We start from the raw sequence: 14,676 nt of genomic DNA on the forward strand, positions 1-14,676 counted from the left end.
CACCGAGGCTTAGGCTTGCCACACCTTTTTCGTGAAGCATACCTATTCTGGCCTTAATGAGCCACAATTACAGCGAATATCAGACTGCTTTTCTGGTCTAGGGCAAGGATCAACGTGGGTGTGCTCATGAGGTGGGGTCCGAAAGTGTAAAGAACATCAAGCCGCACCCGTAAATAGATACCGCAGCACGTCGCTAGCACGCGCTTGAGCCGCCGCGGCTCTTCGGAAAATGAAAATTATTCTACTATCAGTGACGCGTATGCCTTGCCAATGTGCGGCCCGCAGCGTCAGGCTCTTTTTCCAACAGCACTGCCATTAAGGCCCCCTGCCGATCGCCCAAGTACGAGGTGAACAGCACATTATGACGGTTGCCTGATTGAATTATAAGGACTTTAGTTCTCCGGCACCACCTGATGTAGTTCTTAACTCTTTTCTCTCAAAGAACAGGACTCAAAGTTTGTAAACGCCTAGAAACCAAATCGACTCTTCTCTCAGCCAGTCTATACACAAATCACCCGCGCGCTCCATACTTTCGACTATCCGGCCCAACGAATTTCTAAATCATTCACGACATGGCAGGCCCTATGTTGAACCTCACAATCTTTACAAAATCAAGCTACCACGCCCTCCGTGCCATCTCGCTCGCCACCTTCCCGCCTGGCTTCCTCATCCTGCTTCTCCAGGGCATCTTCTCCGAATGCGTCAATCCCGCCATTGGCATCCTCCCTTTATTCTTCTCCTCGGCTTACTCCGCATTGCTGCTTGCGAACGAGAAGAAGTGCGGATGCCAAGCTAGTGGGTTAACTGGGACGCCGATTCACCTGGTGTTTGACCTGCTACTTGGCGTCGCGCTGCTAGTGTGCCTGATCTTGTAAGAAACGGCTCCATTCAATTGAGCGGCTTTGACTGACTGTGTAATTTCCAGGGATTGGGTATTCCTCCCTGATGGGGGCGCTACCCGGGACATGGTCATGCTGGGCACTTATGGGACTAATTTTCTCATTTGCAACTTGTATGTCTTTTAGATAACCTTGACTACCGATTGAGGGAGACTGATATATTCTAGTTTGATACACCTTTACTTCGTCATGACGCAGATCCACGAAGCGCTCCAGCCGGGTACCTATTATCCTACTTCATGCCCGCAGTGTCAGGGTAGATCTTTTTCGGTCGGGAAGTACAAACTTAACGCGGAGTTACTTAGTGGCTATGCACCTCTACTAGATGGAGAGGGCAGGCCCAACAACAGTGCAGGAGAAGCGGTAGTGAGTGAGGGCGAGTCTGCAGTATAAACAAATGTGCTTAATCGGCTGAGTGGCCTTGATCAAAAGAAAGACGGCTATGGTAATAAGCAGAAGTGGCTATATATCAAGTACATGCGAATTGGTGATTCAAAATCTAAACCATCTTCACAGCATGGGTTGAAGGCTTTGAGGTTCCCTCAGTATGGGTACTAGTCATTTTACGGATGTTGTTTGAATTGGAAGTTCTCTTAGTTATGTTCTTGGAGATTCAGGTATCTGTAGGTCCGAGATTTCTGTTGCCAACAATATTAAGCAATCTGCTAACGGTTACAGGCCGAACTGCTTAGTCTGCATGCTCCCCCTGATTGGATGTCTCGATACCATGTCGGCTTGTAAAAATTGTTAAGAATTGGGGTGGCACTGCTCACTCGAAGAGTACGTTGGCGAGGTAGCAAAATATCCCGTGACCAATTTTCTTACGTCTCTTTTACGGAACATCGGTAAACACTTTGCACTTACCGCAAGCGGTGTCACGATGCCCAGCCCGGATAGCCAGCCGCGGGCCGCGGGATCTCCTGATTAAGCAGTTGCTAGCCAAAATTAATTTTCCACGTCAACAGGACGGTTTGCCCCTCATTCCTTCACTTATACACAGCCACCCGTACACAAAGGAGGAAACACGCAGCAAATAATCATCACTAATTTCAGAAATGCTTTTACGACTACCACGCACGAGACCGCGCCACAATCATCAACTAGCCAGAGGGGGACGAGTAACCTGAGTCCACAAAGCAGCCAAGCTTGTTCACCACGTCGTGACATGCACTCCTGTAAGAACTACATCTTACGTCCAATCTAGTCCAAACGATACATCTCGCTTGCAGCGTCTCGATCGCTCCGTTTACATGCAGAGTCCTTTTCTACCGCTTGGTGTGGCAACTTGAAGATACCTGATTGGACAATACACGTGCATACCGTTTACACATGCTTCAAGGTGGTCAGACGAAGGTAGCGGGAAAACTACTTTTTCCCACCAACATGAACTTTAAGTAACGGCAACGGGATTGATAAACTAGCCACGCCAGTCTCAACCACCTACCCTCTTGGTTTACTCGCAATGGAACGTATCGCAGATCTAGCAATATTTACAAATGGAGTCGGTGCCTGCGTGCGAAGGCCGTTTTATCCACGCCAAAATCCAGGTTTCAACATACATTTTGAGTTACCTTGGTCGTCGGTTGTCTGATATCTGTGGCCATGAGGAATCTCCGCAAACTCGCACTAATTGCTTTCGCCACAAGTGCTGTCGCAACGATTGCCCAGGATGTTTTTAAACCAGCTGATTTCAACGTTACAAAAGCACTTATTGGCAACGGCTTTAATGTGTCCGCCATGCCAGGGCTGTCCAACTTAGTCGAACAGTCTTCGCTGGAAGGCTGCTTGATCGCCGTGAGTTGATCCACTACGTTGCATCAGATGCTGGCTAACACTATCGACAGTGCGATTCTTTGAAGTTCGTCTTTGGAGACTCGAAGCTATCACAAGAAGCTCCGACAACATACTGGTCGCAACAGCAGCTCAGTGTAAAGCCCCGTTGTACATTCATTCCAACAGCAGCCTTGGAGGTGTCGACTCTAGTTTTACTTTCACGCTTGACGCAGTGTCCGTTTGCGGTCAAAAGTGGGGGACATGCTGCGTTTCCTGCATCGAGTATTGAGGGCGGTATTACGGTTGATCTGTTGAAAATGAACAAGCTCGTGCTATCTGCTGATAATAAAACTGTTGCTGTCGGTCCCGGAAACCGCTGGAAAGAAGTTTACGACCACCTCACCCCTTACAATCTTGCAGTAGTTGGTGGACGCGTAAGTCACTCAATATATTAGCCAATCACGTGATTGACAACCTCAACAGTCTTCGACGGTCGGAGTAGGTGGTCTCACGCTCGGCGGTGGCATCAGTCACCACAATGACAAGTACGGCCTAGTATGCGACAACATCGCATCATACGAGGTCGTTTCCGCATCTGGAGCAATTATTACCGTCCGCGAAAAAATGTACCCTGACCTATACTGGGCTCTCCGAGGCGGCGGTAACAATTTTGGTGTCATTACGACCTTCAATTACGAAACCTTTCCTCAAGGTCTCATGTTTTCTAGCAAACGCCAATATAACGCCACCCACATCCCCGCATTGTTGGACGCTTTTGGAAACGCGGTTCAGGACGCCGAGGTGGATACAAAGGCCGCGCACTTTGTTGCCGTTGCATACAATTCGGGATACAGGATTGCACCTGCAGTGTACGAATATTTTGATCCGGTTGACGTGTCGAATCCACCGGACGTTCTCAACGACTATCTTTCGATCCCTGCTCTTAATGAAGCCACCAAGAATACCACATTGGCCGAGATTACGTTGGGGCTGACTGAAAGCATGCCGGCCGGCTTACGCACAACAATGTGGTCGCAATCGTTCAAAGTCAATACGGAGCTAATGAAATGGATGAGTAACCACTTTTTCGAAATCGCCCCTACGTTTCCCGGTGGCGGCGCCCCCTCGATCGCCTTCCAAGCTTTTACCAAGCCCGCGTTGAGGGCCATGCAGAGGAAGGGCGGCAATGCGCTGGGTCTGCGCCCGGACGATGGACCCTTCTTCCACGTCCTGCTCTACCTGATCTGGACGGATGAGAAGGACGACAAGACCATATACAAGACGGCACAGGACTTTCTGGCCGCGTCGACAGCAAAAGCCAAGCAGCTGGGTGCATACAACGATTACATGTACATGGCGTACAGCAGCCCGTACCAGCCCGTTATATCCGGCTACGGAGGTGACAGCGTGGCAAGACTAAACAAGGTCTCGAGCAAGTACGATCCCAAGGGTGTGTTCCAGACGTTGCAACCGACATCGTTCAAACTCAATGGGGAAGCCCCATTTGGCGCCGTCGTCGCCATATAAGCATAAGTGGGGTTTGGGTATGTGATTCGTTTGCTTTTGCAGTACGACATCGATGTTTCGATCGCGGCCGGGCACGATAGCGCTATACGCTTTCCCCCCTCATCAAATAAGTCATGTCCCATGCAGGTGTGTCCGGGTTTCCACTTTGTACATATACATATGTACTACATAGACATGTACATATGCGGGCGGCCCATATCATTATCAGCAATCATATTGCCAGCGCAGTGGACATTTCACTATCTCTCCAAGCTAACAAGATGTACGCCATTTTTTTCCCCGTCCGGCCCACCCTGCTTCTCCACCCCCTTGCTTTCCTACGCGCCACGCGCTGCCCGTGATTGCCCAGAAGGCCATATCCTCTTTCTCCTCTTGTCTTACTCTGCATACGCGACCCCCTTGCTCTTGATACATTATCATGCAGCCAAAATACTTCTCCACCACGCTCTAGACTTTGCCTGTTTGCGTTGTCTCACGCGCATATATAATACATATGTACATGGAAAGTGGACATGGGTCGGGCGGGCTGAATATTGCAACAATATGTACCTATAATCCAATACAATGGTACTGGTCACTCCTCTTTTTTTTCTGCCGCTTTTGCTAATGCAACCCAAGACTTTTTTTGTTTGGTGAAAAAACGCCCCCCTCCCCCTTCCCACACCCCAGGGCGCCTGGTCCTGCTATGCGCTGGTTTGAGATTTAGAGTTCGTAAGGATATGCAACATTAAGCATGCGGGTGAAGGGGGAGGGGGGGGGGTGGGAAGTGACCGGAAGGGCAAGGTGGGAATGACACGTACATAGATAACAGTGCCGATGTACTCTAGTGTTAGCAAAGATGGGGAGATGGTGGTGGGAGGTGGCAGTGGTGGTGAAAGTGGAGAAGCGGTGAAGCCAGGGCTTGTGCTGAGTCAGTTGCCACTGGGGTGCATAAATGTGACATGTACATATATGGAGATGTGCAAGATGGTATGCATATGTCGCATAAGGTGAACACCTCGTTCAGTGTAGCCTTTTTGGTTCGTTTGTCTGTCTGGCCTGAGGTGTGAAGTCGTGGTGTGGCTGTGCTGTTGTCTCATGTGTGCATAACATACATGAGAGGAGAAAAAAAAAGAATGCATGTTCGCTAGAGGGAATTCTCCGAATCATATGGCGCTAAGCCAGTCGTATAGTATTGTGGTGTTAGGGGAAAAAAAGGTCTCTATATTTTTTTTTTTGGGTTGGTTGTAAAATGTAAGAAAACAAAAAAGGCTAAAGTAAGATCCGGATATTTTTCGCTAGTCGCTCGTCGCTATGCATGGTTGCAATTGAATGCTTTGTCGCTCTTTCTAGAATGTGACGTTGGGAATCCCAGTAACAGGCTTTACAAGAAACAGAAAAAAAAACAGTTAGCAAGAACGCCTGATTTTCCGACCCTCCATATGTGCAAGTTGGTTATCTATCATTAGTGTCGTAGCAGTTCGGTTGTTGCTGTCTTCTTTCCATCTTCTTTAGTGTCGATTTATTTCAGACGTGCATAGTGTATGTGTTGATTGTCTTCATCGTAAGTTGCATCTGGTGCAATGGAAGTTTCCAGATGTGTCGCTATCGAGAAGGCGTAGTGTGTCCGTATGAGTTGGTGTGACACTTGTTCAAGCTTCGTTTGTCGGGCTTGCAGGGTTGGAGCAGTTGGGAGTCTCCGGGGCAGAGTAAGTCTGGGTGATGGGCTCGCAGATGTTGCGGTGCGTCTTCCAGTCCGACTTTTGGCAGTTGCGGTCGCAGTAGTATGCTGCCTTGCAGCGAGAGCAGCGGCGTCGTGCGTGCTGACCAGAGCATGTGGAGCAAGCTATCATATGTTAGTAAATTGTTGCTGGTACAAGGGTGATATAATCATGTCGTGGTGTTAGGCCTCAAAAGCGGCCCCAATGTGAGTGGGTAAAGTGGAGCACCACATGGGCGCTAATGCAGTGCAGCGAATCAAATCGGGCTCCTGCGTCCCACCCATATGGAAATTGGAGATTGAAGATATACGATCGTAACAACTTACGTTTGCTGGTCAGCGCGCCGTTGAGACTCTCAGTGCTGGCCATGGGGCGCAGAGAGCGGAAGAGATCCGCGCGATTGAACGCTGGTGGAGGGGAGGTTGAGGTTGAAACCGATTGCGGTGTGAGAGAGCCGTTGGACGTGCTTCTTGGGATATCTGGCAAAAAATGTTAATATTAACATGAATAGAAATCGCTGAAGCGTGCGAAAGTATCTGGCAGGAAAACATACCACCCATTGCACTATCTCGTCGTTCCAACATGGGGTTTCTGGTGTTCACCGCTCCATTGCCTTCGCCAAGACTGTGCGTAAACACGTTCAAACAGACGCTTCGTGGCGGCATTTCCTTGCTCTTTTTGGGGGGATGTTTCTTCTTTTCCGGGACAGTTGGGTTGTGTTTGAAGGGATTTCAGGAGAAGAAGGGAATACTGGTATTTCAAGCAAAATCTGTCGCTGCTGAAAGTTTCGGTGAAAAGCGGTGTGAGGTGTGAGAGCACAGATCGCAAACTAGCCCAGGAACAGGCTAAGGCTTACCGAGCGCTGAAACGCGCGGTCAGGTGTCTCAGCCTTGAGTGATTCGATCTGGACGTATGAAGATTGAGAAAGTAAATTTGCGCTGCTTTTTCTCGCAGAAGAGCGTGGTTGTTGAGGTGCTAGGGGCCTCGGAGGCGTTGTGCCATATTGCAAGTCGCGCGCAGTCTGGGACCCGCGATTGGGGGATCTGCAAAACAAATCTCCGAGTGCGTGGCATGTCGAGTGCAATGGGGGTTCCAGCAGCATGATGCAACTGGAAAAGGAAACGGTGAGACCGCCAGATTGTGGGGTAGTCAGCCGCTGACCGACCTCGTGGCAACTGGGCCCATCCGGGTAAGCACAGCTGAAAATACTTTGACTGTTCGCCGCCAGTTCGACATGAAGACAGCGACAACGACAACGACAACGACTGCTTTGCGACCGAAACCTCCTGTCGCAGCCATGGCAGTGCCAGTGACTAACCAAGCCGTGCTATTGGGCTGCTGGTAAACTTACAACCCCGCATCGCCCTAAGCAGCGCCGGCAAAAGGCCCCCCAGGCATAGTTAGGGGGATGTAGCGGTTTGCGGTCAACGGTGAGCGATGACTCCTGATGTTGGATGTTTGCAGTGGATGAGTAGCTTGGCTGATGGCCAAGTAACCGGTGAACAAAAGGAGCTCCGCAGCTTACATATGCTGAAGAAGAGCGGGATGCACAGGTGAACGTAATCAGGGAAGGCAACCAGAAGACTTGAACAGGCACCAAGTGCACGGGTGGCGCCACAGCCGCTGATGTAGAAACTTGGACCTTCACCTAGTGAAAGGGTGGTAGCGGTGGTGGTGGGCGGACATGGCGCGTCACGTGATGTGGGTTGAGAAAAGGGCGCCCCACGGTAGTAGTAGCACTTGGTTCTACTCACTAGCCCCTAGGGTTGCTGATTAATCAACCCAGGCGCAACCGACTATTGTGTACATGGCAAAGGGCGTAATGGCCGGTCGAGATGGGAAGGTTCGCAATTCAGCTGGGATTGCGCAGTTGCTGCCTAGCCATTGCGCAAGCTTAGTAGGGCTGCCTGCTCGGGAGGCTGCAGATCTGCCTGGCGGACCACATGACGATGCAATGTCTGGGGAAAGCTAGAAAAGGCATTATCCTGAGGGGCTTGGCCGGGACAACGGCTCGGAAACGGCGTGCTAAGTACACAGCCTCGAATATCAGTCCATTGACCTGGAGGTTGGAATTCTCGGTCCACTCTTAGGGCGTGTGCTTGATGTGAGGAGGCTCTGCTGGTGCCACACTGTGGCGTCATTCTCGGAAGCCGGATGCGGATGGTCATGGGCGGGCATGCATCCAAGACGTGGGCGAGGGTGTTTATAGAGCAAGAGGGCTAGTGGAAGCAGCAAAGCAAGTCACGATGGCATTTTGCATTGTAGATTAGCTGCATTGTGTGGCTGCGCAGTGGTTCGCATGGTCCGCAGTTCGCTAGCATGCATCTGTCAACGGGTATTGTGGGTGGATGGCTGCGCTAAGAGGCTTGCAACGCCAGCTAGAAGCTCGTATAGAGGGAGTGGTCATTTGAAAAGATTGGCCAGGGTCGAGATGGGGAGGGACGGGTGCTGCGAGCGCTGCGCCTCACGTACGGGGCGAGCCGACGAGCAAGGAGAAGACGGAGTCACAGGGCGAAGCAGACGAACTACGCCCGTGCCAGATTGGGCAGCTTTGGACTGTTAGGAGTCACGGATGGCAGAATTGTGCGGGCGAGTGTGCACAAAGGGAGTGTGAATTGACAATGGGGGTGATTGGATGAGAAGGGCCAGAGGAATTTTTGCTGTTTCGTGTCGCTGACGGAGACAAGTGACAGGCAGAGTCGTTAGGTGCCACGTCCGGGTGGGCCGGCGGACGAACTGCTCTGGTCTGGCTTTTGGCATGCCAGCAGGCCGGGAGGTCGAGAGTGAGCAGAGAGGCCCAATTGTGAAGGACTGTGGGGCAGCAAAAATCCGGTGAGACAAGACCAGCAAGGCCAAAGGCGCCATAGGCTGCGTAGCGCCATGCACGTCGCTGTCGCCCGCCGGCAGCTGTGGGAATGGCAGGGTGCGCTGATGACTCCCTTCAGGACACGCAGCAATGGCTCCATCTCTGCCCGCCCTTGAGCGGCTCTGGTGGTACGTCGAGAAGGGCACTGCGGGAGCCACGCCTGCTTTTTTGCCTTTGCAACCACTGTCGTGGCTGGTGGTGAGCCGGCGGCTCGAGGGACGCTGCCGCCGTCCGGTGTGCGAAAACCAGCACCGCGGCGACATGAGGCCACCGTGCCAGAGGGCTGGATGTACGCATCATACTTGCACATGTCGACTCTTTTGCACAAAACCAAACAGCCACAGCTGGAAGGTGTGCGTTGAGACGCAGGCCGGCCAAGCTGCAGTAGTTGTGGCTGTGGCTGTGATTGTACCCCGGCAGTCAGCCATCTGCCCGCTAGACCCGAATAGGCGTGGCGGAGGTGGCTGGTGCCTCGACAAACAGGCAGTGACGGGGCCTGCAAGCCATAGGGCGCAGCTGTCACGCCCGTCACGCCCGTCACCACCATCCCCGACTGCTACACCACAACCACCACCACCATCCAAAAACAGCAGTCGACGAGCCTCTGTCCAAACGGCTGCACCTGTCCTGCCCTGCTCGCCGCAACACGTTTCAGGAGACGGTGCAGCGGCTGTTGATGCCCTCGCTGACCCCCTTTGCTCGCAGCAGCCACGCACAGCGACTAGGCCGCCAATCACAGGGCTGCCTGGCTGCAACATTTCACTTTCTCTAACGTCGGCCCAAAACACGTTTCTAGCTGCAGTTCCCAAGAAATCACAGGCACAGTCGTCATCTTCGCACCCAAGCAGACGTGCAGTCACCGCCCTCACTAGCGCGCCATGGGCCCTGGTCGCTGCTGCTGCTAATACCACCCCTGTCCGATGGGCGCAGGCACCCCGGCTAGCTCAGGCTTCCATCCACACCCAAGGCATGCGTCTACTGCGAGCGAGGATAGACATATAATTCCATGCCGCCCACGCCCACCATGGCTCCTCATACCAAACCCACTACCAACAACCCACCAGCACTCTGATCCGTCCACCCGCCTACCAGCTCTACTCGCCAGCCGAGTCTACTACGCCAACAACCCAACACCTAGATACCATTGTCGCTCTCACCCGAGAGTGACTTCATCGCTACCATATCGTACCTTGGCACAAACGTCACCACGGCTACCCCAAGGTCCATACTCAAGAAGCCGCCAACATCCTCTCCGGCAATGCCGTCTGCACGCACAAACATGCCTACGGCCGTCCACGCAAAGCCCGCCGTGGCCAAGAAGGAACGCGTGGTTGGCTTCTACGAAGACCCCGTCATCTCATTCTGCCGTCCTGTAAACACTTCCGAGAGCTGGGCTGCCTACCACTTTGAGATGCACGCCAGGAAGTGTGCTCACTGCCACAACGCCTACGAAGTCCACCGCAACCACGAGCGCCTCTGTGATGTCGGCCACGGCCTGGCCCAGGATGTCGCCCGCTACATCTACCACAAGTCTGGAGCCACCTACTCCACCATGGAGGAGAACAACAAGCTTGTCCGCGTCGAGATCCCAGCCGGTTACGTTGAAGTCTGCAGCCTCCTCAAAGCCATTGAGCGTAGCCTCCGCCACCGATCACGCAGGCCCTTTGTCTCCATGGACCGCAGCTACTACGTCGCTCCCCGCTCATCACCACCACCCGCCTCTCCCCCACGACGAAGCAACACTGTCAAGGTCGAGCAAGAGCCCAAGATCAAGTCCGCCCGACCACGAACCGACGACATTGTTGACTGGCCTCAACACACCGTCACCACCACCACCAAGGCAAAGCGTCCACTTTCTGAGATCAGCAACACCCCAAACTCCAAGCGCGGTTCCCTCTACGAGGAGGACCTGGCCAAGCAACGCCGCAACGCAAAGCACTACGCCGTTGAAGTCCGCGAGCCAACCAACCGGGACATCCGCGAGCAGCGCTCGTCTGGCTACTACCGATGAATGACGACCTAAGCATTCTCTTTGCGCTTTACGAAATACCATCTCATGATTGATACGACTTATTACGCCATCAGTCTCTTACTAAGAGCCTAGCGTCCGCCGCTATGTGCTCGACTTCCATGCACGTGTGAGACGGGCGGAAGCTGCAAAAGCTCCGCGGCAGTCCACACTACCACCACAGACCGATTCCTCATGTTTTTGCACGCCTTGTTTTCGCGTTGCTTAGTACACATGCTGGCTGGGACGGCGAGGGAGGAGTGGAATGTACCATCGGGGGGAAGATGCCTCCACCTTTACGGTGTTGAGGGTAATGGATTAATGCAGGGGGGGTTGATGGACCCTGGAATGATGGGATGGAAACGCCTAGATGACGCTGAAGGGCGGGGCTTTGGGACTTTGTTGACACATGTACTATTTTAGATAGCTATTAATGGAACAACATTGTTCGACACTTGACAATATTTCTTGCCATTCTGAGGTGACCTTTTTGCCACTGAGTACTAAGGATAGCACGGATGATGAATGACGGCCTTGGGGGCATTGAGTGCATCGTGGAGGGATTGCCGGGTAGAGCTAGCCCGCAGCGAAATGGCAGAATGTGCGTGCCATGGGGAGATTACGCTGCACCAAGCATCCATCTACTGAGACCCTCGACACACTCAAACATGGGCAACTGGCACGCTATCACGTCCACCACACCTCGGCAGCTCCCTCTGGACGTAGGCGAAGGCTGTTTCCTTTGCTTCGAGTCACACATGGCCAATGGCACCACGACACCCCTTGTCTTATCGCTACCCATGCTACTATCATGTGGCCAGGAATATATTGATCGCCGGCGCCGATACGACCTGTGAACAGGTTTGCTGAAAAGACCCTGACGTTTTTCTGCCCCGTGGCTCAACACCCTCTCCATCATCCGAGGTGCCTTTGATTCTGCGCTACCCTTCTTGGACACACCGGTATACCAAGACCTGCAGAGGGCGCGCGCGCGCGCGCACACCCGCTAGCTACTGCACGCAGACCCTCGTGCAAAAAGGGCTGAATGCGCTTCTTCGCAAAGTATGGTGTGGTTTGTGGAGTGATTGATGGCTGAGTAAAGAGTCCGGCGTGGTTGGCTTCATGGCCCCAAGACACAGAGGCAAAGATACGACATCATCACCAGCTTCAGCCGAGTCTTGAGCGTGCCGCCATGACGTCTTTGGGTGCTGAAGAGCCTTGTCGAGGGTAAGGATATGGCGCGGAAGGATTGGTGATGCGGGGCAAGGCAGACGTCAGGGTCTCCGGCTACCAAAAGTTGGCAACCGGGACCAGATCCAGTACGACCACCAACACTACAGTACGCATGTCAGCTTCGAGTCTCGTAGCCAAGGAGTCTCAACATGAAACAACATGACTATGCGACGTCGTACAGTGCAATGCCGCATCGTCAATTGCTACGTGGAGGGTGAAATGGGGGTCAATGGCAATGGTGACGATGGCAGAATGGTGTTGGTGTTGCGGGGTACGTACTACTGCCAGTCACATAGTACGGCGAGCGTGGCAAGAATGCACAGTGTGCGTGTGCCGTGGCCTCTGAAAAACGGACAAGCATGGTTCGCATTAATTGCTGGCAACGTGCAAATCAGGAGCCTCACTTTTTTTTTAGGAAGGCATGAAAGGAGATAGGTGTCCGTTTTTCCTCAACCCACGTTTACGGAGATCGTCCCCGTTCGTATACGCGTCCACCGCGAAAAAGACCGACGATTACTACGCCTGCTATTACCGGCATCATACATACGTCAGAGGACGGAGCGGGTGTGTAATAGCTGAATGTGTATATCGGGTGCCGTGTATACCGTGTGCAGTTTTACTGTCCTTGGGAGACAGAGGAACATCAAACGAGCAGGAGAACAAGAGAAATCGGGGAGGGGGAACAGCGTTTCGCAATCGGGCTACGCGCAAACCCCCCCGCCCTCAACATCTAGATTGCAATCTGGCACTGATCGATATTCAGATTGTGATTCCAGAACAATTGGGCTCCACTGAAATTGTGCATGGACAGCTGTCACTCGATTGCGCGCTGCCATCTGCACCCCCGTCTGGGATATTCCAGGCGCACATCGCCAAAACAACCGAGGGTATGCCAGACTCGGTCCTTGGGTGTGTCAAAGTCAGCAAACTCTCTCTCTCTCTCTCCACCGGCGCCCAACCCCCCGGTCCAAGCCTGACTGACTTACTTACTGTGTACATTACCCACTACTGTATACAATTCCCAGATGGTTTGTAAAGTGGGCTCCCCACCCGCAGCCCCAAGCCCCAAGGGCAAACTTTCCAATATTCAATATTCTCAACGAAAAAAAAAGAGTCGCGACATCCAGCCCTGGTCTTCCGCGTCGGCAATGTTGTGCGTTAAAGATTTGTGGTTTTTGTGGAGTTTGACCGACCCCATCCGATTGTGTGTGTGTTGACGGGTTCCCACTTTTTGCAAATGCGGCTAAAACAATCAAAAAGGGCGAATGCGACAAAAGATAGGCCTGCATGCCAGAGGTGCAGCATGCATGCATGATGCATTTGGCAAGCCTCACCGGTCGAAACTTTGTGTGGTGGTTATTTCCTTCTGGACCCAGTTATTAACTACATACATACATATGTACATATCAGTACCTGAGCCAGAAGCCGCGCGCACCCACCCACCCCATCGGCGGTCTCCCCACAGCTCGCACCCGCAACTCCGAGACGGTCTCGATCGCCCTCCCCGTGTATCGGGCGTCTCCGACCCTGCCGTTTCATCCATCACAAAGGAGAGCATTGCGCAAGCACACATGCCAACTCATCTCCCCGCACTTACCAGGGCCCTCTTTGGATTACACTTACTACTACGCTCTGTTCAACCCGGTCCCCCCCCTTTACTTTGCTTTGTTTCCACTGCCCAGCCAGTACTGCCAGCGTGTCCACCCTTTCTCCGGCGTGATCGTCGAACACCCTAACTCTACCCTCTCTCCCCTTCCCGTCGTCCCCACCTCCCTCACCCCCAAATGAATGATCCAGCCGCTTTTTTTTTTGGCTTACCCGCCCGAAGGTTTGAAACAGGGAAACAAAACGAACAAGGCCTTACCCTATCGTGATCTCACCCAACTGTTACCCAACCCACCCTGACTAGGACCCATACTTACCGTACTTACTCCACCCTTGCTCTTGCGCTCTGTCTCTCTCTCTCTCTCCCCACACTCCGGTCATCATCCACGGGCAGCCCACCCAGAATATTGAACGACCCAGTTTTTTCCATCCCTTCCATCGGTCATCTTTCTTGTCGTTCGAGACACGCCCGATGGTGGCCAGTCCGGTGCCCGAATGCCGTTGAGATGTGTGTGTGTGTGTGTGTGTGCCAGCGTGTCGTGTCCCGTTTTCTACACTACACGAGACGCACGCCCGTGCGTGTGTGTAACTCTTGTGTGTGTGTGTTTGCGAAAAGCTTAGGCCAGGAACCCAGGCCTTTGCTAGACAAGACACACACACACACCCGTTTATAATACTTTACGCCTAGTTAGCGAAGGGCAGCCCAGCACCCCTGCCCAATGGGCCGCTAGAGGTGTTTTTTTTTTCTTGTCTTTCGCGGCTACGACTGGGAATATGACATTTGAGAATGCGAATGATGCCCACTCACACCACAAAAAAAAAGGTTTTTTTCTTAGCTCATGGGGTTGGTGGTAGTGTAGCTTTCCCGAGGTGAGATGGGTGGGTGGGAGGTTGGGTGTTGCAGGGCTGTGCCTGGATCAGGTACGTGGCAGAAAGGGTGCGTGCGATTGGGCCGTTATGATAGGGAGGGGGGGGGTGGTTGGGTTGGGTTGGGCGGGAATGAGAGCGTGTTCGGTGGTCCGGTGTTTGTGTGTGTGTGGTGGGTTTGAGGCGCAGCATCGGGGG

General features: G+C 52.9%; 7 protein-coding genes across 7 annotated transcripts; 5 read left to right on the forward strand and 2 right to left on the reverse strand.

Annotated features, from left to right (window-relative positions):
• Positions 1–572: 572 nt before the first annotated feature.
• COCVIDRAFT_38534 (hypothetical protein) lies at positions 573–1,292 on the forward strand (the record flags this gene model as incomplete). Its single annotated transcript, XM_014700337.1, has 3 exons — positions 573–871; positions 926–1,012; positions 1,067–1,292. The coding sequence occupies 3 exons, from the start codon at positions 573–575 to the stop codon at positions 1,290–1,292; spliced, it is 612 nt and encodes a 203-aa protein (XP_014555823.1).
• A 1,209-nt stretch (positions 1,293–2,501) lies between these two features.
• Positions 2,502–4,199, forward strand: COCVIDRAFT_27397 (hypothetical protein; the record flags this gene model as incomplete). The annotated part of the gene is made up of 3 exons (XM_014700338.1): positions 2,502–2,693; positions 2,744–3,106; positions 3,156–4,199. The coding sequence occupies 3 exons, from the start codon at positions 2,502–2,504 to the stop codon at positions 4,197–4,199; spliced, it is 1,599 nt and encodes a 532-aa protein (XP_014555824.1).
• A 1,631-nt stretch (positions 4,200–5,830) lies between these two features.
• On the reverse strand, positions 5,831–6,483 carry COCVIDRAFT_101579 (hypothetical protein; the record flags this gene model as incomplete). The annotated part of the gene is made up of 3 exons (XM_014700339.1): positions 5,831–6,024; positions 6,226–6,378; positions 6,453–6,483. The coding sequence occupies 3 exons, from the start codon at positions 6,481–6,483 to the stop codon at positions 5,831–5,833; spliced, it is 378 nt and encodes a 125-aa protein (XP_014555825.1).
• Positions 6,484–6,783: 300 nt separating this feature from the next.
• COCVIDRAFT_101534 (hypothetical protein) lies at positions 6,784–7,209 on the reverse strand (the record flags this gene model as incomplete). The annotated part of the gene is made up of 1 exon (XM_014700340.1): positions 6,784–7,209. A coding segment is annotated over one exon (426 nt), but the record flags the coding sequence as incomplete, so codon positions are not given.
• Positions 7,210–9,026: 1,817 nt separating this feature from the next.
• Positions 9,027–9,767, forward strand: COCVIDRAFT_101411 (hypothetical protein; the record flags this gene model as incomplete). The annotated part of the gene is made up of 1 exon (XM_014700341.1): positions 9,027–9,767. The coding sequence occupies one exon, from the start codon at positions 9,027–9,029 to the stop codon at positions 9,765–9,767; it is 741 nt and encodes a 246-aa protein (XP_014555827.1).
• A 277-nt stretch (positions 9,768–10,044) lies between these two features.
• On the forward strand, positions 10,045–10,776 carry COCVIDRAFT_101420 (hypothetical protein; the record flags this gene model as incomplete). Its single annotated transcript, XM_014700342.1, has 1 exon — positions 10,045–10,776. The coding sequence occupies one exon, from the start codon at positions 10,045–10,047 to the stop codon at positions 10,774–10,776; it is 732 nt and encodes a 243-aa protein (XP_014555828.1).
• A 1,389-nt stretch (positions 10,777–12,165) lies between these two features.
• COCVIDRAFT_16752 (hypothetical protein) lies at positions 12,166–13,794 on the forward strand (the record flags this gene model as incomplete). Its single annotated transcript, XM_014700270.1, has 4 exons — positions 12,166–12,277; positions 12,621–12,925; positions 13,032–13,214; positions 13,417–13,794. 4 exons carry the CDS (start codon positions 12,166–12,168, stop codon positions 13,792–13,794), a joined length of 978 nt encoding a protein of 325 aa, XP_014555756.1.
• Between the last annotated feature and the right edge of the window lie 882 nt (positions 13,795–14,676).

The sequence above is a fragment of the Bipolaris victoriae genome (assembly GCF_000527765.1).
Source record: "Bipolaris victoriae FI3 unplaced genomic scaffold scaffold_51, whole genome shotgun sequence".
Taxonomy (NCBI): Eukaryota; Fungi; Ascomycota; class Dothideomycetes; order Pleosporales; family Pleosporaceae; genus Bipolaris; species Bipolaris victoriae.